We start from the raw sequence: 27,937 nt of genomic DNA, 5'->3' as shown, positions 1-27,937 counted from the left end.
TCACTTTCCAAGTTGGACTCAACAGCCTTTCCTGAACTGAGACTTTGTATACAAATCTGCCAAGTGAAAAATATGACTGTCTGTATTAGGGATAGTTGTTCCCCTCTTTCTTTTAATATTTAAGTGAATTTCTTCTTGCTTCATAGAAATTTGGTATTTAAAACTTCAGGGGAAGAAAATAGATTTGGTGGTCTTCACTGGTAAAAGGAGAATGAATTTCCCTAGTTGGAGGGTTCTAGTAATCTAAAAGAAATAAGGGGAAAGTGACAGTCATTTAATCAATAAATAGCTGTGTTGAATATTCATCAGGTTCATGGGCTCACTATTAAATCCTCAGGATGATGTCCTTATAATAAAAATCTCTGGGCTGCCTTGCTTCCCTGCTCTGCCCTGCCCTGCTCTCCCTTCCCTTCCTTTCCCCTTTCCTTTCTTTTTTTCTCTTTTTTCCCTACCTTCCTTTCTCTCTCCTTCCAATTCTTCCTTCCTTTCTTCCTTCTTTTCTCCCTAATAAGAATCTTTTCACCAATGATGTTCTTTTTGTTAAGTCTTTTGAATGACGTACTTTCTATTCTATGCCTTTTTAGGGTTCTTAAGATGGTCCAATATTGTACGGAGTCAAACTAGTCTAGGAGTGTTTTTAAAGTCTCTAATCTCTGCATTCTCAATGGTTCTTCATCAAAGGTCTGGTGATACTTGGCATTCTTCTGTCACCCTATCCTAGATACTTTATCTTTTCCCTTGCTATTATACCATTCTCTTGTCAATGATATAGGAAAGTAAAGTAAGATGGATTAAGAGCAATAGAGAAAAGAAAATGCTTTTTGAAACACATTTTAAAATGAAATTGAAATTTTGCAGTCGCCAAAGAAGAGACCACAGGGTTTTGTAGGTATATGCAGAACACTGGAAAATGTTCAGAATTTTAAAATTATCTAATATAACTTTTGGAGAAATACCAGTGGAAACCACTATCTCACACAGATTTGGAACTAGAATCTTGCATTTGGTCTGAAACTACATTAAATGCATTTTTTGGGTCTAATTTTATTCATCCTTCCTTAAACAGTTCCATTCATTGGCACCCATGTACTATCGGGGATCTGCGGCAGCTGTTATAGTGTATGATATCACTAAACAGGTAAGACTAGCCAAATTGAGAAATAATATCATATTTCCTCTTACTTAGTATATTAGGAAGGAAGGGACACACTCTCTTGCTTGGGTCTCTCAAATGTACAGCAGTGGAGTTTATTAATATGCAGCCTTGCATTGGCAGGAAGTAATGCTCCTCAGGAGCCAAAGTGGGCTTTTCCATATTGCTTTTATTTCCCAAAGGTCTCAGTGCAGGTAGATACACATCCTATCCGGAAATAAATGAGCAAACCAAACCTCATAGAGATCGGCTGCTTATTAACTTTAAGAAAATATTTTACTCCGAACATTTATTTGTAGATAGAACTTTGAGAGTGTTCTTGACCAGGTTTTTCCTTTTGAAGGCAGAAAAGAATTCGTTTTGCAAAGATTTGCACATGGTTATAAAATTCCTTTTTTTTGTCAATATTCCTATGGCCATTATTACAGGAAATTTATGATCTTAAAACCTAGAGGTAATATTTATGTGTGTATGTATATATGTATATAAATATACATATGTATATAAATCGGAGAAAGTGAGGTTATAGGATGTGCATTAATGGATCCTTGCAGCAATTTGCTGACATTTTATTTCTCTCCTACAAATTGAATTATTTACTTCTAGTTTTGAAAGGCTGACTCAGAACACTAAGACATTAGTTTAATGACCCATCACTGTTACCATTTATGAATTTGTGCCACTTTTTGCTTCTGTGTTCTATGTTCTTTGGCTCAAGGACTGGAGGGAGGGTGTGAGTGAAGGGCAAAAAGGAAAAACAGACATCAGAGCACATAAGCTGTTCTTCCTATTGAAGCAAACGTGAAAGGATCCCTCCATCCCAAGCAGGATATCATCAGTCCTGTTATCTGTATTTTTATAGTGTAAAGGATACAACTTTAGAGAAATATTAACATACAGAGAAAAGTGTTAGTAGAAAACCTTTTTACTTTTATCAGAGGTTTAATTTTATTTTGTGAATAAGTTTCATATTTCTAAAGTATTATTGAAGGTTTTTGTTTTTTATATCATACTCATTTCCCAGTTGCCTTCTCTCCTCCCCTCACCCTGACCTTAACATAGAACCCTGTTTTATAACAACAATGAAATCCCAATAACACAAAACTGGCCAATACAGTAACCATATTTGATAACACTTTTTTACTATAGTCCTCTACTTTTCTGTTGACAAGAGGCTAGTGAGTTGAATGTTTTGGATTGTGTGAAAGGATGAATTATATTTTCAATGATAGTTTTCTATTTACATAATACAGAGAAGTAGTACTAGTCACATTAAGAGCACCACGTGAAAACTCTTTCTTCATCAAACTGTAGTGCACTTATAATGGCAAGAGAATGTTGGATTTTAAAGAGATCCCAAGAAACTTTATGAATAATTTGCTTGTACTTTTGATTTAGGATTCTTTTAATACTTTGAAGAAATGGGTGAAAGAATTAAAAGAACATGGTCCAGAAAACATTGTAATGGCCATCGCTGGAAACAAATGTGATCTCTCGGATATTAGGTAATATATATATACCTATATATATATACATACATATGTGTATATATTTACTTATGCAGGTGCAATTATAGATTATCCCATTAATACTTATGTGCAAATTGAGAAGATTATGCCAGTGGTGCTACTTCTTAATCTAATCACTTATTTGACTAGTGTCTGATCTTTTCATTTTGGAACCTTTAGTCCAACCTATTTATTTTAGAGATGAGGAGACTGAGGTCCATAGACATCAAGTGACTAGTCTAAGGCCACGTGGCTACTTTACTAGAGGAGCAAGGTTTCCAGACCCTTAGTCCAGTGGTCTTTATTCTATTAATCTACCTTGAATAAACAACTATAACTTTGAGACTGAGTTTATCAGTGGAAAAATCAAATCTGCCAAATATTGGTCGACATTTGCTGTGATGCCTAACAGTGACTCAGTTATCCAACAGTCAGATTTAGAGCAACTTCAGATTTTCAGACATAGCTGCATACCTCGCAGGAAGACCCTGATCAACCTTAGCTATCCAAAATATAGTTATGTATCTAGAAGGAAGGGACAAAGTCTTTAAAGGATGAAAAAATGTTTCTATGGACATTCTATTCATTCTGCTTCTGTGTTTTCCCCCTCATCTCACTGTCTCCTCATAAATAGCTTTAGACATTTGTAATGTGGGTTTTTAGGTCTCCAACTGAAATGAACACCAGCAGGCCTGAGTACGTAGGTATCTGATGGAAGTACTCTAAAATGAATTGAAAGCGGCCAAGCTGGATGTGTAGAAAAAGGTCACAGCTTCCAGCTAAGATACATCTCAATAGTGTGCCAGTTTCATTGAGGTGCTGAGAATTGTTAAGGGAAGCTGTTGAGGCTGAGCAGTCTACAGCAACAAGACTATCCACGAAATTACTCCTTTACCCATTGAACAAATAAAGTATCAATCCCATGTGTATTTGTATACTCTGCCCTTTGGAAATCCCAGGGACTAAAGGTGTACATATATACCTAGAAACAAATATACTTTGTGTCTGTGTGCATTTTATAAATGGCAGAGGTAAACAGAGTTAAGGTTTGTCCAGGATCACATACTTAGTAAGTGTCAGGGGCTGGATTTGAACTCATGAGTCTTCCTGATTCCAAGCCCAGTGCCCTATACACTGCACCCCCTAGCTGCCCTCTTACAGCTAGCTTTATCTTTTCACAGGTGCAGTACTCTTAAATTATAGAAAACTGCCCGTATGAAAATTATAATCAATTATTGCATGACATGTAGTTGAAAATCCATAGAAAGAGGAAGCAAATTTGTCCAAGCGAGAAAGGCCATGATCTCCCCCTGCATCCAGGGCTATCTTCCATTGTTCTGATCTATACCTTGCCACTGGACCCAGATGACTCTTTAGGACAGTGTGAGATTGGTGACTTTGTACAGCCCCCTTTCACTTAAATCCAATTCACTTGCAAATCATGGCATCACCTTCCTGATGTCCTGGTCCTCTTTGAGAAGGAAGGGCAAACAACTACAACAATTTCATAAATGCCTATGAACAACAACAACAAAAAATCACATTGGGACTAATATCTTACAAACAATAAATGTACTTTATTCAAGTACATCCTATAGTATTCCTCCTGTTCACTGTGAAATTCCTAGGAAAAAACCATCGAGGAACATCACTTATATTTTCTCACCAAGGTCTATTAATCTCCAAATCTGACGGCTTTTTCTCAGACCTTGTATTTCTTGACATCCCTAAAGGATTTGACACCATTGATCACCCTCTCCCCCAGAAATCATCTCCTTGGCTTTTCATGATCTGCTGTCTTCTGGTCCTCCTACTTGCCTCGAAACCTTCTTTCATCCTCTTCTGTGGGATCGTTACCTCTGTTCTGCTCTATATGCATGGCTGTACCACAGGGTGCCATCCTGGGACCTGTTCTCTTCTGTATCTGTTCTTTCAGTGCTCTCATTGGTTCCCATCAGTTATCATATCTAGGCCACTGATTCCCAGATCTATATATCCAGCCCCAGTCTTTTTCTTGAACTCCACCCCCTTATCACCGGCTGTCTATGGGACATCTCCAAATGGATGTCACACAGGATCTCAAACTCATGATGCCCAAAACAATGCATTTCCCTTCCTCCAAATTCTCTTTCTTCCCTAATTTCTCTATTTCTGTTGAGAGTATAATTGTCCTAGGTTGAAAACTCCGGAGTTTTATCCTCAACACTTCTCTTTTCCCAAATTATTCACATTCTCATATCCATCAGAGGCAACCAGGTGGCATTGTGGATAGAGTGCTGGGCCTGGGGTCAGGAAGACCTGAGTTCAAATCCTCAGACACTTACTAGCTGTGTGACCCTGGACAAATTATTTAACTGATGTTTGCCTCACTTTTCTCAGCTGTAGAATGGGGATAATAACAGCACCTACCTCTCAGGGTTGTTGTAAGGATCAAATGAGATAATATTTATAAAAAACATATAGCACAATGACTGGCATTTAGTGGGTGCTGTATAAATGCTTATTGCCTTCTATTATGGGTTGTCAAGTCTCTTGATTCTACCTCCATAATGTACCTCAAATCTGTTATCCATTCCTCCTCCTATTTCTCTCTCTCTCTCTGTCATCACATAGCCCCCACCCTAATTCATGTCCTCATCATCTCTTGTTTCAACAATAACCACTAATTGGTCTCTCTACCTCTAGTCTTTCCCAGTTCTTTAATGCATCCTCCAGGTAGCTTCTAGTGATCTTCCCAAAGCACAGTTTTGACCAGTTCACTGACCTGCCTGAGAACCCTACTGGCTCCTTCTTGCATCTAGGATAATATGTAAATGCCTCTGTTTGGCTTTTAAAGGCCTTTATGGTCTGTTTCCAACCTACCTTTCCAGGCTTATTTCACATTACTCTCCTTCACAAACTGTATATTCCAGCCAAGCTGGGCTGTAGTTCATTCCACATAAGATGATAGTATATCCTCTCTCCATACCTTTGCACAGGCTGTCTGAAATGTGGTCCTTTGTCTTCTCCACATCTTAGAATCCTTTGTTTCTTTGAAACTCAGCTCAAGTTCCATTTCATATAGTAAGACTATCTGGATTCACTGCAGTTCCTAGTACCTTCTCACAAGAAATTATTTTGCATATACATTTTTCCTACCCCTCCTGCCTTCTATAGAATGTACATTTCTTGAGGTTACAAGCTGTTTTATTATTTTTTCTTTGTATCCCCAGCATCTAGCAAAGTGCCTGGCCAAAAGTAGGCACTTTAATAAATGATTGTTGAATTTGAAATTCAATAAAGTGATAAGGTTGGCAGCACTGCTGTATGTCTCCATGACCTTGATCAGCCCCTCCTGCCTTTTAAAGACTCAAACTAATTGATAGTAGAACATCTATTCCTTGAGGGTATCAGGGTCAGCGTCAGACCTCAGGCTTGATTTTTTTTTCTATGTTCTTCAAAGAGTCAGAAACAGGAAGGGCTTTCTAGCTTTGTTATGCAAATGAGATTGGGTGAAACCCAAGCTAGAGTCACGCAACTGGAGGCAAAACAATCAAACAAGGAATATACATTGGGAGAAATGGAGGTATTCAATAAACACAGGGGATATATGTGTGTGTGTGTGTGTGTTTTCACATACATACATATGGCAAAAAAAGAACTCTTAAGCTGTGGTATAGGTTATTTTTTTTTGTTACACTTTAATAGTAACACAAACAGCTTCTTCTTTAAGTGTGAAATACAGCAAAATTTGTATGGCAGGTGTATTTTAATATAAACAAATCTGATAGATTTATATCGAGGATAATCAGAAGGGTCTCTTTACTTCATAAAAAAGGTTAGAGATGCATTGTAGTATAGTGGAAAAAGCAAACACCTCAAATTCAAGTATCAGCTCTGCTTTTTATTACCTTTGTGACCTTGGCCAAGTCACTACCTCTTTCTGGGCTTCAGTTTCCTAATCTATAAAAATGAAAGGGTTGGACAAATTAATCTCTTAAGGCCCCTTCCAACATTAAGTCTAGAATTTGTGATAAGATTTCTTTAAATAGCAAGCTCTTAGTGTATTTAGAATGTTTCAAGTTTACACAAAACTATGTAGCTTTGTTGGGGTTTTTTTTTAATTTTTTTGTGCTTGACCTGTCCCTCAGAATTGTACGTTTGGACTACATATATCTAACCCTTGACCCTGCGACACCCTAAGGAGTTAGCAGCTCTTAACTTCTCTCTCAGCACCTCACTGGTAATTTCATTGTTATGGGGGTTCTCTCCCCTGACTCAGATTATAGACTCTTTGTAAATTGATAGATGGAATCCGAGAGCTGCTGAGGCTGAAACAAATCATTACCTTGAGGCTAGCCTGGTGATAAACGCTTTAAAGTTAACCTTGGGGGGGAAAACATTCAGTCTGTAGGTAAGGCCCAGCAGTTAGTAAATTGACGAATTAGGATCATGTTTACACATCCATGATCCATTATAATCATTGGTTCCTTGAACTGTGATGTCCATAATTTATCATTATTGATATATATATATATGTATATATATATATATATATATACACATAATAGTAATATTAACAATAATAATAACTAGCATTTATATAGTGTTTTAAGGTTTCCAGAATGCTTTACAAATATTATCTCATTTGATCCCGGCAACAACCCTGGGAAGTAGGTACTATTGTTATTCTCATTTTATAGATTAGGAAACAGAGGCAGAAAGAGGTTAAATTAACTTGCCCAAGGTGAAACAGTAAGGCAAGTAGTAACAATGTAGATGATAATTGTCAAAATGCCTATGTAGTTCTGTATTGCAAAGTATACAAGACTCTCCACAAAGAAGGTAGAAGAAGAAAACCATTTATTCAGACACCAGAGAACCATATCCTATAACCAAATGTTCAGTTTCCACAGCCAGTCAGCCCACTTGATCATAACAAGGAACTTAAAACACCATATCACAACCTGGAAACTTACCATCCCAAAACCTCTCTGACCCCCTGCTGGGGTCTCCCCAAAACAAACTCACAGGACAGCTAAGTCAGTCTGTTCAGTTCTAAAAATCACGAGGGCGGCCGTTAGCAGCCACCAGCAGCCATAATATCTCTCTGTCGCACTCTCTCTCTCAGCAGCATTTTCTGTGACATAACTTCTTTTTCCTGTCAGGAAGCTCCTCCCGCTGTGTAACTTAGGCTTCCTGTGACATAAGCAGGTCACATGGCCTATTAATGGGTAGGAAAGATCCTCAAATCTAATTGCTACTACACAAGGTCACACAGCCATCAAATTTGTTAACTCATCTCCCTAATACCAACTCTAGCACTCTGTCTACTGTGCCACCTAACTATACATATGTTTCATTGTGTTTCATAAGAGAACAACTGTGCCAGAAGTAACCTAGGGCATACAATTATTTCTTCATTAAATTTGTGAAGTTTTGAATCCCTTTAACTCCTTCCCTAAGTAATTAGTTGTTTTGTCTGCTAAGTGGTTTCAATTCAACTAATGTTTATGAAGTATAGTAAAATGTCTATTTTATATTTACCCTTCTGAATGTAAGCTCCATGAACTCTCATTTTCGTATCTTTTCTTCACTTTATAGATTTTCTAGTCCTTAGATCTGTGCATAGCATGTGCTTAATAAATCAAATTAATTCATTAATATAAATATTATTGTATAAGGTACTGTATTTGGCCATATGGAGGAAATAAGGATGAATTAGACATGGTCCTATCCTCAAACAGCTTCCAGTATGATAAGGGAGATAAAACATGGACACAGATATATATATATATATATATATACTGGAAGGTAGGTTATAATTAGTACTGCAAAGCAGGTATAAACAAAAGTGATTTGAAACTATAAAGAAAGGAGAGATAGATTTTTGTTAGAGGGATTAATGAAGCTTCATAGAAAGAGATGGCGTTTAAAGAAGGCCTTGAGGTATGTGTTTTCCACAGGCAGAGATAAAGGTTGGGGAAGACATCCAGGGAGAGAGAGAAAGACAAAGTCAGGGAAAGCATAAAGGATGATTTTTCAGAAAGGTGGTCCTCAGCTATAAAATAATCATTCTTCAAATTAGAATAAGATCCTAATTAATTGTTGAGCTGCCATTCCCAGAATCCTAAGAAGGATAGTAACTCTCTTGGGATTATAATTAAACCATATACTCATAATTTTCCCTTTACAGATGGGGTTAGTATATTCCAGAATTATTCCTTTCCCCATCACTCCATATGAGAATGTGTTTTATTTTGACATTTGATCTTTTTCTTTCTTTTTTTTTTTTTTTACTGATATGGTCCTAGATAGAGTTCTGGGGAATTTGTTATTACACAGAACTGTCAGCTATGACCCTTCTGGAATCTAATGTAACTTTAGTCCATTACTTGATATGGCAGCTGTCACCCTTGCCACTCAGAGATTCATGAAAATGCGTGACATATCACAGAGAGATCTCTACACCTACCTAGTGTTCATTCACCAGGAATAGGAATTAACATCAACATCCTTCTCTGTCAGAAGGGAGGGTGACTTACAGACTTACCTGACTATGTAATAATGCCTTTTAAAACTAAATTCTCCTTTCACTTATGGCATAGTGCTGCCCAGTTTAACCAATCCAACAATCGTATATTAAATGCCTACTATGTGTAATGCACCAGGCCAGGCACTGGGGAATACAGTGACCAAACAAAACAACAAAACAAACCAGTCCTTGCTCCCTAGAAGCTTAAATTCCACTTGAGTTATACAAGATATAAATGAATTGCTAGATATATGAGTATTTGAGGCTAGAAAGAGCATTACCGTGTATTTAGTTGGTATTGTTGTTATCTCTGCCACCTGTACTAGCTGAGGTGATCCCTTTGGTCAGACAAGATGAATTCTTCATGTTCTGCATGGCATACTTGTATAGTTAAATCAAGCATTCCAAGTGAAGTAAAACTCCTACCTGTAACTGAATATTAGAGGTAGGCCTAGATCATCTTGTAAGACTTGAGGCATGATGTATGTTGTCAAAACGTGTGCACCGGCTTATCCCTGAAACAATGAAACATAGAGCATCCTTGCTCTGGAGAGGAGTTTATAGGGGCTTAGACAGAATAGAAGTTTGAGGATGCCTTTATCCAGTCTCATAGGCTAGCTGCCTCACTAAATAAATATGTAATAAAGAAGCAAATAATGAATTTGCATCGCTTCTATTCCCTTGGTTATTTTGGCTTGCAGGAATGTTGGAATCTAATTCCCATAAATACCATGATAGACAGTACACAGTGCTCCAGGTTTTGCTAATCCATATATGATTAAACTAAAATTAAATAAACACTGAAGAATAGGCCTCTCACACACACACTTAACACCATTTGACAAATTGCTCTGTTTCTTTGGGATTTCAAAAACCTCATGTCAAGTCGTGGAGTGTTGGTTTTTAATAACAACTAGAGATACCATGTAATAGTTTATGTAGCCCTGGGTCTTAGCCAGATCTTTGGGTTTCATTCAGAGCACTGCTGCCTTTACTATAATTCAAAACCAGCCGGCTCATCTATAATTCTTGGGATAGTTTCTTTTATTTACTTTGGGATCATCTAATAGTTTTAAAGGAGTAAAGCTTTAAAAGTTGACATGCTTCAGATATCGTGAGGTTTCCTATTTATTGGACTTTGAGGACAGGAGATTGTCAACATTTTTATGAAAATCAGCCTACCATTGCAGTGATGGGCCTTAAGGTAAAGAAGTGGGTGGCAGTAGAGATGGCCCTATAAAAGAGCTAACATAATTCTTATGTTGGCAGCTCATAGAAGATAATATCTGTGAGCAAAGGGGGTGAGTTAATAGAAGCTAGACAGCTCAGAGACATTTAGGGAGAGTAGCAAAGGTACTGGTGTGAATGAGTATGGTATGTGTGTGAGATATTAAAGAGACTAGTCTGTCTAAAGGTTTGTGTTGGGAAGTATAAAATAATACAGTTGAAAATGTGACCACCCGGGTAGAAAAGGTAGATTTGGGACAAGTGGTTGAAAGACAAGTGGAAGAATTTGGACTTCAGTAGATCAGGGAGACATTTTAAATTCTTGAGCTGGAAAAGGAAAACTAGAAGTGCTAAGTAGCAGGGATCAGAGAGACTAGAGGCAATAACTCTAGGTTAAAAATCAACAATTAACAAATATTTATTGTGATTTAGTTTGCACTACAATGACCCGACAAGTCAGAAGGACAGCATAGAGACATTACAACTACAACTTGTAATTTTCATTTAACTTTACTATCATGAGTCTTTTATAATTTATGTTCACTACATCCCTGTGAAGTAGGTAGGTAGATTATCTCCATAGTCCAAAAAAAGAGGCAGCTAGTTGGCACAGTGGATCAGAGTGCTAGACCTGGAGTCAGGAAAACCTGAGTTCAAATTCAGCCTTTGACACTTCCTGGCTGTATGACCCTGGGCAAGTCATTTAACCCATCTGCCTTAGCTGTAAAATGGGGATAATAATAGCACCCATCTTCCAGGGTTATTTAGAGGATCTAATAATAATAGCTAATATTTATATAACATCTACTATGTGCCAGCCACTGTGTTAAGTTCTTTACGAATATCTCAAGGTAATATTTGTAAAACATATTATAAACTTTAAAGTATTATATAAAGGATAGCTGAAATAAAATAAAAAAAACAACTCTAGATTATGCCGCTTTGACACCCAGATGTTAAAATTTTCCTGTGCAATTTGGACATGGGAACTAGAGGAAGGGGAAAGGGAGAATTTTCAGGATTTGGGACTTTGCAGTCCAGACATTGTTTTGAATCTGGTAACTCCCTGTTGCCTCCAGGATGAAATATAAGCTGCTGTCTGGTACTGAAAGCCCTTCACAATCTAGTGTCTGCCTACCTTTTCAGACTTATTGGGTGCAGTCTGCATTCTAGCTAGACTGTTTGATTGGCTTTTCTTCAGGAACAAGGTACCACCCTTCCTCTTCATGCCTTTACTGAGGCTGAGCCCTCTCCTGTGCCTGGAATGCACCTGATCTTTCTGATGCCTCTTGGAATCCTTTGTCCTCTTCCAAGTTCAGTTCATGTTCTTCCTAAATGAAGCTTCCTCTGATCCCTTGAGCTGCCAGTACTCACCAGAAATTACTGCATATTTACTTGTTATTTTTAACTTGAATTAAGACTTTACTGTTTGTATTTACTTATTATATTTTATGTTTTCTTATATTTAAAAATGCTGTTGTCTTAAAGTAATTTCATTTCAGTTTTTCTTTGTATTCCCAGAACAGAGCACAGTTCCTGGCACATTATAGATGCCTAATAGAGTCTTGTTGCTTAATTCTTGCAACAGATGAAGACTAAAGTTAGAATTGCCAGATAGCTCATTAAATCTATAATTTCTAGGCAGACTTTGGAAAATGGAATGGAGCCTATTCAGTAGTTAATTTTTCTGCATTGATTATGAACATTGTATATCCAACATTCAACCCAACCTCAGAAGTGATGATTGGGAACTTTAATACTTTTTGATGTCCTACAAACTTTCAGAATTGGAGATGCAGGATGGTAAAAACCCTAGATGAATCCAGATCAAATATTTAATAACCCTCAAGCATGACAAACAAATGCTAAGACTATCAAAAATCAGCAAAATTCTAAATGAAATATCAAATTATTGGAGTATCAGAATCAAACACTGATCTTTTCCTAAGGTCCTTTCTTATGAGTATAGCAGACTCCATTCATGGAGTGAACTCTAAACTCCATTCATGGAATGCACTCTAGATCCCATCCATGGAATGAACTCTAGATGCCATTCATAGAATGTACTCTAGACTCCATTTATAGCATGCATTCCCTTTTTACCTCTCTTTGAAAGAATATCTAGTTTCATCAAAGGTCAATTAAAATTCCACTCCTTGCATAAATCTTTTTTGGATCCCTCCCTCACAAATTCTATTGCCTTCCACCTAAAAAATTATCTTTATTTATTTGGTATATATTTGGCACACACTAATATGTGTGTTTGCTATCTCCCACAATAGAATGTGAGCTCCTTGAGGGCAAGGACTGTTTAATTTTTGTATTCTCTCCTAAAACAATGCCAGGCCCTTAATTGATGTTTATTAATTTATTGATAGATACTAATTTTTGCTGACATGTCTTGCATGGAAAAGCAGTTTATATGAGGTCATTCAACGACAGTTGGTAACATGTTGGACTACAGGGAGGTTATCTTTTGCTGATAGTTGGTGCCAAGAGACTGAAGTAGGTGACTGCACATCTGCTGGTTAATCATGAAAGTGGAGGGAGCAAAAAGGAAGGTCAGGGCCTCTTAAGAGGACTGAATCTCTTTCTCAACCAGGCCCACAGATGGCAGATCATTAGGGTCATAGGCTTTCAGTTTTAGAAGGGACTTGAGAGATCATCTGGTCCAGACCTCTGGTCCAGACTGAAGAAGCCCATAGAGGTTAAGTGATTTGCCCAGGGTCACACAGATAGTTAAGTAGCAAAGGCAGTATTTGAACTCAGGTAAGGCCAACACTCCATCCAATCCTATGGTAGACAAAATGTGGCTTTCAAAAGTGTCACTTAACATAGTGTTACTGAGGGTCAGCTTTAGATACAGAAAATTTTTCCAGAAGAGCAAGTATTCATTTTCCTTTCAATCTGCATGCTGCCCTGAGTTTCCCTGGAGTTTCTATCATGAATTCCAGGTATCCTAGGGATCATTTTCAAGCACTGCATTTTTCCAGATGTTTGGACTCCTAGCTTAGAGTCTCACCATCAGATAGTGGGCTGAAATAGGAAGAGGAGCCATAAGAAAGGTCTACAAGGGATGAACCCCAAAGAGTGAGGGAGAAAAGGTATAACTGTCAATTCCTGAGATCTGGACCTGAGCAGTTCTTCCTAAGCCATCCTCTTTCCTAGATGTTACCTTCACTTTCCTTAATAAAAAAAAAAATTTTAAACCCTTTTATTGATGACTTTTGTCTTTATATTACAGTCATCTGCCCCTCCCCTGCCACTATCAAACCCTTACTTGTGACAAAGAAAAACAGTTAAGCAAAAACATCTGGTACAAAAACCTCATCTGACAAGGCATACAGTCTTTTGCCCTAGTAATCCCTCACCTCTCTGCTGTGAGGGATGGGGTGTATTTTGGTATCTCTTCTTTACACGACCTTCTTTGGTTATCTTCATTTTCCGCCCAGAGACAGGGTATGAATCCTGTTATTAAAAGCAATGCTCAAAGGCCTTGTTCCTTATAAACTTTTCTTTATGTCAGTTCCTTGGGGGAAGGGATTGTTTTGCTCTTTGTATTCCCAGGCCTAGTGTAATGCTTTGTTCCTCATAGATACTTAATATCTATTTGTTGAATTCAAATAAAAAAATAAAAATCTTTTTCTTCTCCGGGAACTAGGGTCTGCTTTCAGACCTGGGGTGTTTTTCCATGAGAAAACACTCAGTCTAAGTCTATGGTGTGAACTTGACACTGTGGCTTTGGTTGCAGGTAAATAGTAGCTCCGGGTCCACATGATTAAGCAGGCAGGGTCTCATGGGAACAGGTTCTCACTCCCATGATAGAGATGTTGAGTGGATTAGCTACAGGGTTCTATATATATGCTAAGTATAATTGGGTCTTTTGGTATAAATGTAGTAATTATTTACTAGCTTAAAAAGTTCTTTCTGGTCTTTGTTCTTCCTCACAGGTAAATTGCATCTAGCATCAGTAAAAGTTTATTTTTAAACATACACGTTGCTGCTTCAAAACTATCTTTTAAGAGTTCACTTCATCTGTGTTACATGAATATCCTGGATATTTAGAGAAAATATAAGAGGTAATGGGAGCATAACAAACTCTCATTATCCACTTCGGTGGCTGTCCTTGGTATCAGGGAAGGCTATAAGAATCTGCTTCACCACACACAACAGCCTTCACACGCATCCCACAGCTTGCCTCTGCAGGATTTTGATGGAGTGTTGTGAATATTTCCCATCATTTTTGGCCCAGATACTTTAAACATGTGGGATGGTGGTGGCAAAAACTATTCCACCAGACATTTAACCATCATGTACTGCTCACTGTTGCCATGCTACGATATTGCCAGCTTATTTGCCATTTTAAACTTGACCTTGGATAGGGACCATGACAGTGGGAAGAGGGTAAAGAGGGAGGAAAACTTTTTCCTTTTTTTTGGATGGTAAATGTCAGTTTCCCAGAGTATGGCCTATTTTGAAATTTCTGTATATTGTTTATATTTTAGGGGTTTTTAGAAACAGATTTTTAATACAATGCGTGTGTGAAAAAACATACCTTCCTGTGTTTTGGGGCAATAGGGGAGGAATTCAGAAGATCATATTGACTTTGTTACTGTAAAAACGCCCCCTGACGTATGTTTATTTCATCCTGCCCTAGATGTAGCAGACCTTTCTGAGGTGTTACTCCGTATGTGTAAAATTATAAAGCAGGCATAGGGAGGGCCTAGGTGACCTCTGACATGCCAGTTTCATTATCAGAATCATTCTGTGATTCTAAGTGTAATGATATTTTTAGCCAGAGTCTTGAGAAGTATGACCTGTGTTACTAATTAGGGGAGCCTCAGAGGACATCTGGAATAGTTCTGTTTTAATGGTTAAGCTGGGAAAGGGCTTGGAATGCAACCTCCTTCTGAAAGGGAACCTTAATCATCAAAACTCCCATTCTCATATACAGCTTATGGGACTATAGGATTTAATATTAACCTACATTTATATGGTATTTTAAAGTATACAAAGTACTTTACATACATTCCCTCATTAGTTCCTGAAAACAACCCTGTTAGGAAAGTCCTGCAGGTGTTTCTGTTCTTATTTTAGCACTTGAAGGTGCCTTAGTGATAATTTAATAAAAATAACAGCTGATATTTATATAGCAGCTGAAAGCTTGCAAAACACTGCACACGTTATATCATTTAATCCTTCTAAATCTTTGAGTTAAGAACCATTATTTTCCTCATTTTATAGACGAAAGGAGGTAAGAGAGGTTAAGTGACTTGCCTGTGGTCATATAATTAATAAGTATAAGAGTCAGGACAGAAGCCCAGTACTTACCACTACGCCATCTTGACTTTCTACAGGGTGACCCTAAAGTCTGGGCACATAGGCAAAAATGCATATTTTGAAATATTTGGAATATTAACAGACCTTAGCCCCCTTGACTTCTTTTTCTGGGGTATGCTAAAGGAGAAGGTGTACTCAACGAAAATCACGGATACAACCCACTTGATTGAACTCATAAAGAGTGAATGTGCTAAAATTGACGGCAATGTGGAGCTATTGCATCGAGTTCACATGAATCTTGCAAAGCGCATCACCCTTTGCCCCACAAATGATGGAAATCATACTGAAGATGTTATTTGTTAACATTCCAATTACATAAAATGTTGTTGAAAATTTCATTCGTTTCATTTCTTGAAAATATGCATTTTTGCCTATGTGTCCAGACTTTAGGAACACCCTGTAGTATGACTCCTGCATCTTACAGATGATGAAAATGGTTCCTAGAGAGGGGAAGTAATATACCTAAGACCACATGGAGAGTAAGTAACAAAGCCTGAATTTGAATAAAGGTCATAGGGTCAATTATAGATTTAGATTTGGAAGGGGTCTTAGAAGATGGGCTCATCACACGGCAAGGGTAAGGGATGACAGGTGGACAGCAAAAGCGCCTCACTCATCTCTTCACAATGACTAAAGAAAGTGAAGAAGGCCTACAACAAGTTGGGTGGACTCCCTATAATGGACTTAGAGTTGGATGTGGATAACAATCAATCACTAAGCATTTTTCACGGTTCATTATTGGAATCATTCTGTGATTGTAAGCATAATGATATTTAGCTCCCCACTTTGAGCCTGAATCTTAAGAACAGTATGGCCAGTGTTACTGATTAGGGGAGACTCAGAGGATGTCTAGAGTAGTTCTGTTTTTAGCACCTATGATGTGCCAGGCACTGTGCCAAGTGTGGGAATACAAATAAATGTAAAAACATGGTTTCTACCCTCAAGGAGCTCATGTTCTGAAGGGGAAGACAACATGCAAACAACTATGTACAGATAAGATATATACAGAGTAGGTGGAAGGTAATCTCAGAGGGAGTCGCTCTCAGTTGGTGGGCTCAGGAAAGGCCTCCTGCATAGGATGAGATTTGAATTGAGTCTTGAGTTGCAGAAGATGGACAGGCATCGATGGGTTGCAATCAACATCATTGGAAGAAAGACTCAGTTGAAGAGATCCCAGATCCATTTGAGTATCTGACTATCAGGACTGAATGAGTCAAGGTTATTGATCTGAGTGGCAGCACCTGAACTGTGGGTCTCTTAAGCAACCCAGGATCATCATAACATCTAGTGCTAGAAGGGTCTAAAGACCAGCCAACTCTCTTTTTAGAGAGGAGGAAACTGAAACCCAAAGAGTTTATTTGATTTAACTACAGGCATGTTGAGTTCTCTTGGGTAACAGAGCAATGGAGCCATTATTCAAACCCAGATTTCCTGAATCTAAATTTTACATTCTTTGTTCTCTACTACAAATGCTGCTGGAGGTAGAAAAATTCCTTGCCTTAGAGCAGAAATTCTTGACCTGTCATCTGTGAACTTGAGCTTAAAAAATATGTATTTCTTATATCTTTGTTTCTATGCAATTGGTTTCCTTTTGTATTCTGCGCTTAAAATATTTAAATTAAAACATTAAAAGCATTTAAATATGTTATTCTGAGAAGGGGTCCATGATGCACACAAAAGATTAAGAACTACCTCTCTAGAGCTATTTTTTTTAAATTTCCAGATGTCTGCTAGATATACCATCTGAATGTCTCACCAGCATCTCAAACTGAATGTTACCCAAACTGAACTTACCACGTTACCCTCAACACTTGACCCTGCCCCTAATATTGCTCTTTTTATTTAAGGCATGATCATTCTCCCCAGGACCACGTCTCATAATCTCAAAGTCATTTTTTGACTCTTTCCTTTCTTTCATTTCCCATATCCACTTTGGCTTTGGCTATTTTTTTTAGCCATGCCTTCTTTTCCATTTATGCCACAATATGTCTACTTTCATCCTTCACAACATCTTGCCTTAATGATTGGTCTTAATGCCTCCAACCTATTCCTTCTCTAATGCATCCTTCCTTCACATCACTGCCTATAAAATCTTTCTAGCATTTTGTCAGTCTTCTACTCAGAAAACTTTATTGACTCTCTATTAACTACAAAATAAAGAGGCAACTACAAAATAAAGGTGCAGTGGATAGGGAGTTGGGAAGACCCAAGTTAAAAATCTGGCCTTAGACATTTACTTGTCTGTGTGATCTTGAGGAAGTTACCTAGACATTCTCTGCCTCAGTTTTCTTAACTGTAAAATGGAGACTATAATAGCACTTCCTGCCCAGGGTTGTTGTAAGGATCAAATGAGATAATATGTATAAAGCACTTAGAACATAATAGCTTGGCACATAGTAGGTGCTATATAAATGCTGGCTGTTATTATTAAATATAAACTCCTAATCTTGACATTTATGGCTTTTTGTAATCTGGCTCCCAAGTTATTTTTCTAGCCTTATATTAAATTCCTTCATGTGCCCCATGTTCCGTCCTCACTTGGTTATTCTCTGACTCTTGTTCTTTTCCTCTTCTGTTCTGATTCTATACCTTTGCTCATGCCTCCCTGTAATGTTTATGGGGGGGAGGGGCATATAACATCTCCCTGCCCATAAATAGGCCTCATGTGGAGTCCATTAAGGGAAACATGCTTAGAGGAAGGCTTGCACACCTTTTGTTAATAAACTAATTAGAAAATGAGTCAGGTTGTGATGCCTTCTGGCTCTGAGCCTATTAGCTGAAAGAGTATATATTTTGGAGAAGTGAGCTTTTGCTTTCGGAGCTTGCTTATGAAAAAGATGTTGTGATTTCCTGGTCAAGACTGTGAGTGGCAGTATGTTCAGAACCCCTCGACTCCTCAGAGGTAAAGGCTCTCTTGATTCAATGGTGGATGTAAAACTTTGATTCAGGCAGTAGAGCCCTGTTGGTCTTTATTTGTCTTTGTATTTTTTTCTGTGTAATTAAAGAAGATCACTGCCCCCTTTTAAGTTGTTTTCCTTTGTGAAGCAGATCTAACAACCTGAACTAGCAGCCATTCTGAGAATGCCAGTGTGGTTGCCATTACACTTCCTCCTGCCCCTATTTCTTTACAACATTACCTTTCATAGCCCTCATCAGGCCCATCTGTTGGAATCTCCCCTTTTCTTTAAGGACTGACTCAGTTGTCACTTCCTCTGTGAACCCTTCCCTGATCACAACCCATTTTGAATTGAAATTTATCCCTCCTGTCTTAAATTCTTTTGTGCTTTGCCTAGGCTTTTTTTCTTCACAGTTATCACATCTTCTTTCACATTGTGATTTTTTGCGTACGTGTCTTTTCCCCTATCAGACTCTAAGCATTTTGAGGACAAAGTTTGTCCCCCAGTCACCTCTGTAACCTCAGCACCCAGCACAGTGCTGCATACAGTAGGCATCTACCACCTCATAAGTTTTCTTATTGCATTTTTAGATAATTCAAATTATCCAAAAGTTCTCAGTTTCCTTAATAACTATGTGAGCTTTTGTGAAGCCAAACTCCTCTCTTTGGCTTTTGAAGGCCTTCACAGCACATTTCCAACCTCGATTTCTAATCTTTTTTTATACATTACTCTGTTTTCTGAACTCTGCAAACTAACCAAACTGCCTCCTTGCTCCTTCTCTCACACAATGTCCCATCTCCTCTTTCTGTACCTTTTTCACTGGCTGTCTCCCAAGTCTGGAATGCTCTCCTTCCTTACCCACATCTCTTAGAATCTCCTATCTCATTTAAAACTCAGCTCACATGCTACTTTCTGCAAAAGCAAACAAACAAAACTTTCCTAACTTCCTGCAGCTACTGACCCCTTCCCCAAGTTGTTTTTTATTTTTTTTTGGTTTATATTTCTTATATGTGTAGATGTTTTCCTGTCCTCCCTAAATGGAAGGTAAGCTTTTTGAGGGCAGGCACTGTTCCCCTTTTTTCTTTGTGTCACCAGTGTCTTGCACAGTGTCTGAAAGGTAGAAAATGCTTAATAAATGGTTGGTGATTCATTGTATTCTGTTCTGGGTGCCACATTTTAGGAAAAGCATTGTCAAACAAAACCTCACGCAGAAGAGTGTGACCAGATAACTCTCTTCACATTCTTCCTCCCTTTAATTTCCTGTAATTTGTTTTTCAGATGTGTCTGACTCTTTGTGACCCTGCAAACCACTGCAGTATCTTTGCCAAGAAAACCCCGAATGAGGTCACAAGGAGTTGGACGCAACTGAAAATGACAGAACAACAAGAAAAATTTCCCACAAACACATTATTTGCATAAGTATGTGCTCTAGTTTTGTCTGCTTAGGAATACTGTCTTCCAGAGGAAGGTAAGAAATAGCTATAATTCTGTATAATTATCTTTTCCCTCCGATCAGTCAATAGTCATTTTAAGTGCCTGCTATGTGCTAGGCAAAGTGGTAGGAACTGGACTCTACTAGAATCTTCTGGAGGGCAGGGACTAGGTCTTTTATTTCTTTTTTTATCCACCTCAGCACTTGCCATGGTACCATCTTCATGTATACTTGCTGAATGAGTGGAGAGGACACTTCTATCATGCCAAGGATGGATGGGATGAGAGTGGTTTTCCTAAATACTGAGTTCTTTACAGATTATTTCTATATGTGTTTTACCTCTTTTCCAGGGAGGTTCCTATGAAGGATGCGAAGGAATATGCTGAATCCATAGGTGCGGTTGTAGTCGAAACCAGTGCAAAATGTGCTATTAACATTGAGGAACTCTTTCAAGGAATCAGTAAGTAAATGACCTTTTTTTTCCTCCTCTGTGTGTATGTATTTTCAAAGCTGTCTTAGATTAGATCAGTAGCCATCAAATGGAACTTGTGCTCTGTCAGATAAAGAACTCAAACCTGCAGCCTTATGATCTTTAAGATGACTCCTGCTCCAAAACTGCGATTCTGTATTCTCACCCGTTGATCTATGTAAGTGAACAATGTAGCATAGTAGCGAAAAGAAAAGAAGAAAGAAAAAAAGTCAATGTGATCTTAGGCTCCCTTAACAGCCACGTTTCCAGAACGAATTCAGTGGTAATCCCTCTGTACATGGCTCTGGTCATACCCTATCTGGAGTTTTATGTTAGGTTCTGGGTACCACACTCTGGGAAGGGCATTGCCAACTGGAGTACCCCTGAGGATGGTGACCAGGATGGTGAGAGGACTGGAGACCCTGCAATATGAAGATTAATTGAAGGAACTGAGGGTATTTAGTTTGGAGAGGAGAAGAGTTAGTAATCATATCATAACTGTCAATAAGGATGAGTGGTAGATTTAGCATAGTGGATAGAGTGCTGGACCTGGAGTCAGGAAGACCTGTCTTCACAAGTTCAAATCTGACCTCAGACACTTAGTAGCTGAACAGCCCTTGGCCAGTCACTTAACCTGTTTGCCTCAGTTTCCTCATTTGTAAAATGAGCTGGAGAAGGAAATGGCAAACCAGTTCAGTACCTTTGCCCAGAAAACCCCAGATGGGGTGACAGAGAGTCAGACATGACTGAAATGACTGAACAAGAAGATTTAGATTAAGTATAAGGACAAGCCTCCTAATAACTAGAGCTGAGCATGGAATGGAGTTTCCTAAGAAGGTTCCCCATTCCTGAAGATCTTTAACATTCAGCTTAAATGAACATGTATCAGGGATATTGAAGAGAGAATTCTAGTTTAGGCTGAATGAGATGACCTCTGAAGTCTCTCTCAGTTTAGAGAATCTGTGATCTTTTCGCTTCATCATAGGAGAGGGACGTTGTGATCAAGTGGAAAGAAAACTGAATTTAGAGTTAGGAGAAACCTGTATTTGACTTCTAGTTCTGACCTTGGGCAAACCATTTAACCTCTTTCAGCCTCTATTTCTTTATCTGTAAAATGGGGATAATAATGCTTATAATAACAGCTAGCATTTATGTAGTGCTTTAAGGTTTGCAGAGCATTTTAAAAACATTATTTCACTTTATCTTGAAATTCACTCAGTCTGTTAATAGTGATTTATTAAATACCTACTATGTGCTAGGCAGTCTGTTAAGCACTGGGGATACAAAGATATGCCTTCCTTTGAGGAGCTCACAATTAATAGGGGAGACAGCAAACAAACATATATGTACAGACAAGCTATATACGTAATAAGTTGGAAATAAATAATGGAGGAAAGGTGCTAGAGTCAAGAGATACTGGGAATGACTTTCTGTAGATGATCACAACATCTTTCTCCTGTGATGAGGTGAAAGGATCACAGAGTCTTTGAACTAGGAGAGACCTCAGAGGTCATCTCATTCAGGCTGAACTAGAATTCTTTCTACAATATCCCAGATACATGTTCATTTAAGGTGATTGTTAAAGATCTTTAGAGCTCTTTGTAGATTTTAGTTGAGACTGATAGGCAGGAGGTAGGGATGAGGAGGGAGAGCATTCTAGAGTTGGGTGATAGTCAGAGAAAGAGCCTGGAGCAGAAGGATGGAGTGTCTGATTTATGGAACAGCAAGGCGGCAGTATCATTAGATTAAAGAGTATGTGGGGAGGAGGGGATGAGATTTAAAGAGACTGGGGTGGTGGTGGGGCAGCTAAAATACTCCCCAGGGTTGTGAGGAAAGCCTGTGAACCTTAAAGGACTAAGTAAATCTCATTATTATCCCAAAATGTCACAAAATACTAAAAACAATAAAAATCCTCAAAATAATTTTAATTTGCTTAAATTATTTTAAAAATTACATCGAATTCCTAAAGCTTATTGTATATGCCATACAGAACTTTCTGTGTTTAGGGATCTCAGGGCCACTTTTTTGGTAGCTCTTGATGGGGAGGCTAAGAGGCAGATGCCAAGAATCAGCCATGATAAGGTAAATAAACAAAGCAAAAATACCTAAAACCTCTAGTAACTACTATTACCTGATTGAACAATGGCAGAAAATCCTGTCTCCTCCCCAAAACAAACTGGAAACTAGGTGGAGCAGCTGTTCATAAAAGACTGTCCTCACTACTGAACAGCTAATTGAAAAAGTCAGTTTCCTTCTCCATCTCCTGCTTAGTACCTTGTTATCCTTTTGGTTTTTTTTTTTAAATTTTGTTTTACCACGAATGGCATTTGCCAAAGGGTAAAGTTCTGGGATGGACGGCCTCTTAAGTATCTTCATTTGTATCAAGCCAGCTTTCCTGAAATACCTGGTTATTGTCTTGACCAACTCTGCCAATGAAGTTTTCTGTTCTGGCCTATGGTGGGAGGTACTTTTTGAACAATAGCCCTGGGAGCCTCTCCAAAGGAATTCTTAAAAAAAAAAAAAGCATATATGTGTGTGTGCGTGCACACACACATATATACACATACGTATGTGTATATATGTGTGTGTATATGTGCACACATATACACATGTGTATGTGTATAAGTGAGTGTATATGCGCACACATATATACACATGTGTATGTGTATATATGTATATTTATTTGTGGTTAATACATACATATGTGTATATATAAAATATGTTTTTATATGTGCATATATACATACGCACATTTTAAATATTTCCCAATTTTAAAAGTTTTTAAACATTCATTAAAAAAAATTTAAGTTCCAAATTCTCTCCCTTTCTCTGCCCCTCCCCTACCTCTTGAGGAGGCAAGCAATATGATATCAATTCTATGTGAAGTCATGTAAAACATATTTCAGTATTAGTCATGTTGCAAAAGAAAACACACACACACATACGAGAAAAATAAGGAAAGTTAAAAGAAAAAGTGCTTGCTTCCGTCTGCACTCAGAGTTCATCAGTTCTCTCTGGAGGTAGATAGCATTTTTCATCATGGGTTCTAAAGAAACCTCATTCAGTTATAATTGACTTACTCAGGGATTCTGCTGAAAGTAGAAGTAGCTGGGTGAGTCTTGGACTGAAGACAATTGGGTATCCTCCTCAAGGGAAGGCTCAAAGCTTAGTGAGCAGTTGTTTTCAAATTGACTGGAACCTGACAACCCCAGAAGGGAAGCTCTTTGGTTTGATATTTGCGCCTGAGATCATTGTTGGCCTCCCCCAGAAAAGCACAGGGGGAGATTGGGTTTCCATTGAACTAGTTTTTTCTTCATTACTTTAGACTCAGAGATCAGTACTCACAAAAGGGAGTCTTTTGTTTGCTTGTTTTGGCCTTAACAAGAACTAGCTGGATTTAGAGAACCGTGACCTAAAATATGCTATATGGAGAATTAAAAAGGAATGTTGCTAAGACCTCTGTTATCCCCTTGTGTTCTTTAGTTCCTTGTAGTCAGTTCCATCTTCTCTTCAACCCTGGTTGCTCCAAAGCCAACATAGTATAAATAATTCTGTGAAAGGATTCCTTTCCTGTTCTCACTTCATATTCTCCATAGTACAGGAATTTTGCAGAGCTTGTTGACTTTGGCTGTTGAATTCCAGGATGATGAATTATTGGAAAAAACCCCAATTCCCACATCACCATTTCTTTTCCAGTAAAGGACTATGGATTTGATGTCTGGGTTTGAAGGATTAATTAAGCTCTTCTTCAGGTGTGTAATTCCAGCCTGTTCTAGTTATCATCCGAGCAATTGCAAGTTGAATTTGTTACAGTAACTCTCCTGCTCCCTAAAGTACTAATTTATAATCTTGGGGCCTAGGACACTTGTCCAGATACTGAATGATTTCATTTATTGTGGGTAGTTTTATGCAGGTGACTAGTAGCCACCTAATGAGATACGATGATCAAATGATATAATGCGTGTAAAGTACTAAAAGCTTAAATTTTATTAAATAATTTTGTTGTTGCTATTACCACTAAATTATTGTAATGGCTTTGTTATATACCTTAAGTGCTATAAGTATATTTAAATGTTTTAGTGAGATTCTGCCATTAGTTCTGAGAAACCTCCTGAGACAAGGAAGACCCATCATTAAAATAAGTAATAAAATAAGGACCTCAGAAGAGATGAATGCTGTTCCTCCTAGGCCCATGTACTATGAATTTATTTGAAAACATTAAGTGGTTACACTGTGCCAGGCCATACAGATTCAAAAGTGACACCATTCTGAGTCTGAATGAACTTACATTCTACTAGAGTATTAGTTTACATTTATGTAGCAATTGAAGGCTTGCAAAATGCTTTGCATACATTATTTTATTTAGTCTTCACAGCAGCCCTCTTTGGTAGTATTATCATCCCCATTTTATAGATGATGAAACTGAGAATTAATTTCATCTTAACTCTACCCACCCCTTCCAGTGTGCCCTCTGGAATGCCTGTTTGATAGGCAACAAACCTCCCTTCATCCTAAAACTCTTCTTCTACTCTTTTCTTCTATTAACTCTTACTGAAACCTGGCTTTCCACTGATGGCACAGCCTCCTGAGCCTCCCTTTCCAGTACTGGCTGTACCTTCACTCACTCTCCTCTACTCACTGGTCAAGGCAGGGCAGTTGGAATACTCCTTGCTCCCTATTGCCACTCCCAGGTTCTCCACCTTCCTCCTTTGCTCTGTAACCTCTCTTCCTTTGAGGTTCATGTTGTTCATATCTTTCATCCCATTCCTTCCTCAGTGAATTTGATTCCTGGCTTACAGTTTTTATCTCTTCCCCAACTCCTGCCCTTAGAGTAAGAGACATCTATCTATCTATCTATCTATCTAGACACACATACATACATATACATACATACATACATACACACATATATACATACATATATACACATACACACATGCGGGCGCACACACACACGCGGGCACATGCACACACATACACACACACATACACACACACATACACACACACATACACACACACACACACACACACACACACATACACACATACACACACACATACACACACACATACACACACACATACACACACACATACACACACACATACACACACACATACACACACACACACATATAGTTTCTCCCTCAAATACCCTAACCTCTCAGTTCCTCTGCCTTCCATGAGGTAGGGGTGGCAGCATCATAGGAGAGAAGGGGGCACACTGGAGAGATGCTACAAGGTAAAATCAACAGGCCTTGGCAACACATATGGATACGGAGGGGTGAAAGACGGTAAGGAATCCAGAATAACTCCTAGGTTGTGAGTCTGAGAATGGTGTTGTCTTCTACAGTGACAGGGAAGGTAGGAGTGGCAGGGAGGGTTTAGGGGGAAAGATAATGGGTTCTATTTAGGACATATTGAGTTTAAGATGGCTACTATACATCCAGTATGAGATGTCTGAAAGGCAGTTGGAGATGTGAAATTGGAGGTCAGCAATGAGATTGGGGCAAGAAAGGTAGATTTGAGAATCATCATGGGGGCTCCACCCCATCTCAGCCATACACAAAGATAGCTATACCATTGATCTTGCCATCACCCATAAATATACCACCTTCATGTTCAAGAATTCCAAAATCTCCTTATCGTACCACAATCTATTGGCTTTTTACCACTTCCTCTGTCTTCTCCTATATAACCCTACTTTTCATCCTATTACCTCCAACCCCTTGACCCTTCAATTCTTTCCCAGGCCATGTCCCCAGCACTAGCCACTCTCTCCTCTTCTTCCCATCTTGACTGCTTGGTGAACTAGTTCAACTCTGTACTGGCCTCCTCTCTTGAATCCCTAGAGTCCTGACTACACCCACCCAACCTTCAACCTCAGATTACTCCCACCATTTGTGTGGCCTTCATGCCTACACATGTGCTGCTGACCTAAGGTGGAGAAATCACCTCTGGCCAGGTCCACATAGCCTCAGCTGGGCCCTCACTGCTGCTAGGCACTGCTACTGTACATCCCTCAAACCCACTATCCCATTCTCCACAACAGCTTCTCCAAACCTCTTCATCCTGCCTCACACTTTCCCAGGCTTCCTCTCTCCCCACTCTCTCAGCTGAGAATCTTACCCCATATTTTACAGGAAAAAATTGAGTCCATTCACCTTGAATGCCCTTTTCTCCTCTCTTCACGATCTCTTCTCACTCAGGTGCCTTATACTACTTTCTTCTCCTTCAGCCCTGTTTCATGTGATGAAGTCACCTTACTCTTTACCAAGGTTAACCCCTCTACTAGTTTAAGTGATCCCATTCTATTCCATCTCCTCCAACAGATCACCCCCTCTGTCATCCCCACTCTTTCACTTATTTTTAACCTCTCCCTCTCTACTGACTCATTTTCTGCTACCTACATACATGCCCATATCTCCCCATCCCCTATTGCAAGATTCACTTGATTCTTCCGTCCCTGCAATCATCCTACATCTCTTCTGCCCTTTGTAGCTACACTCAAAAAGCTGGTCTACAATAGGGGCTTCCGCTTTCTCTCTTCTCTCACTTCTTAGACCTTTACAATCTGGCTTATGACTTTATCCTTCCACAGAAGCTGCTCTCTCTAAAGTTACTAATGATCTCCTAATTGCCAAGTCCAGTGGCCTTTCCTCAATCCTCATCTCCTTGACCTCCCTGAAGCCTTTAATACTGTTGATCACTCTTTCCTCCTTGGCACTCTCTTCTCTCTGGGTTTTCAGGACACCGTTCTCTCCTGGCTTTTTTCCTACCTATCAGACCACTTCTCTGTCTACTTTGTTAGATCCTCCTCCAGATCACAGCCTCTAACCTTAGTTGTCCCTCAGGGTTCTGTCCTGCTAGTAAGTATCTGAGGCCAATTTTGAACTCAGGTCTTCCTGACTCCAGATCCAGTCTGCTGTGCCACCTAGCTGCCCCAACCCTGAGGGTAGAGACTATCTTTCGCCTCTTTTTGTATCCCCAGCACTTAGCACAGTGTCTGACCTGACACATAGTAGGTACTTAATAAATATATATTAAATGAATGAATGAAAGGTTAAGTTACTTGCCTATTATCAGAGGTAGAATTCTAGCCCAAGTCTTCCTGCCTCCAAGTATAGAATTATCCACTATACCATAATGCTTAAATTATTTATTTGCTTACTTTAGCATAATCTAGATAACTAACTTTGGAAGTTTATTATTGCATTCATTTATTCATCCAGAACATATTAAGTGCCCACTATGTGCCTAACTTGGTGATAGGTGTTGGGGAATTTTAGTAAAACAGAGTCCCTACCTGGTGGCATTTACATTCCAGTAGGAGGGTGTATGTGCCACATATATAAATAGCTGTATTTGAAAATATCATCTATGACAAATGCATT

General features: G+C 38.7%; 1 protein-coding gene across 1 annotated transcript in view; it reads left to right on the top strand.

Moving 5' to 3' along the window:
* Window positions 1–27,937, top strand: part of RAB31 (RAB31, member RAS oncogene family) — a 182,288-nt gene that overhangs the window by 118,392 nt on the left and 35,959 nt on the right. Inside the window, exons 4-6 of the mRNA XM_036759640.1 lie at window positions 1,067–1,138; window positions 2,552–2,658; window positions 20,422–20,531. Of these exons, the coding sequence (XP_036615535.1) occupies window positions 1,067–1,138; window positions 2,552–2,658; window positions 20,422–20,531 (289 nt within the window). The remainder of the gene's footprint in view (window positions 1–1,066; window positions 1,139–2,551; window positions 2,659–20,421; window positions 20,532–27,937) is intronic.

The sequence above is a fragment of the Trichosurus vulpecula genome, chromosome 1, assembly GCF_011100635.1.
Source record: "Trichosurus vulpecula isolate mTriVul1 chromosome 1, mTriVul1.pri, whole genome shotgun sequence".
Lineage (NCBI taxonomy): Eukaryota > Metazoa > Chordata > Mammalia > Diprotodontia > Phalangeridae > Trichosurus > Trichosurus vulpecula.
This window is presented reverse-complemented; position numbering and strand designations above follow the sequence as displayed.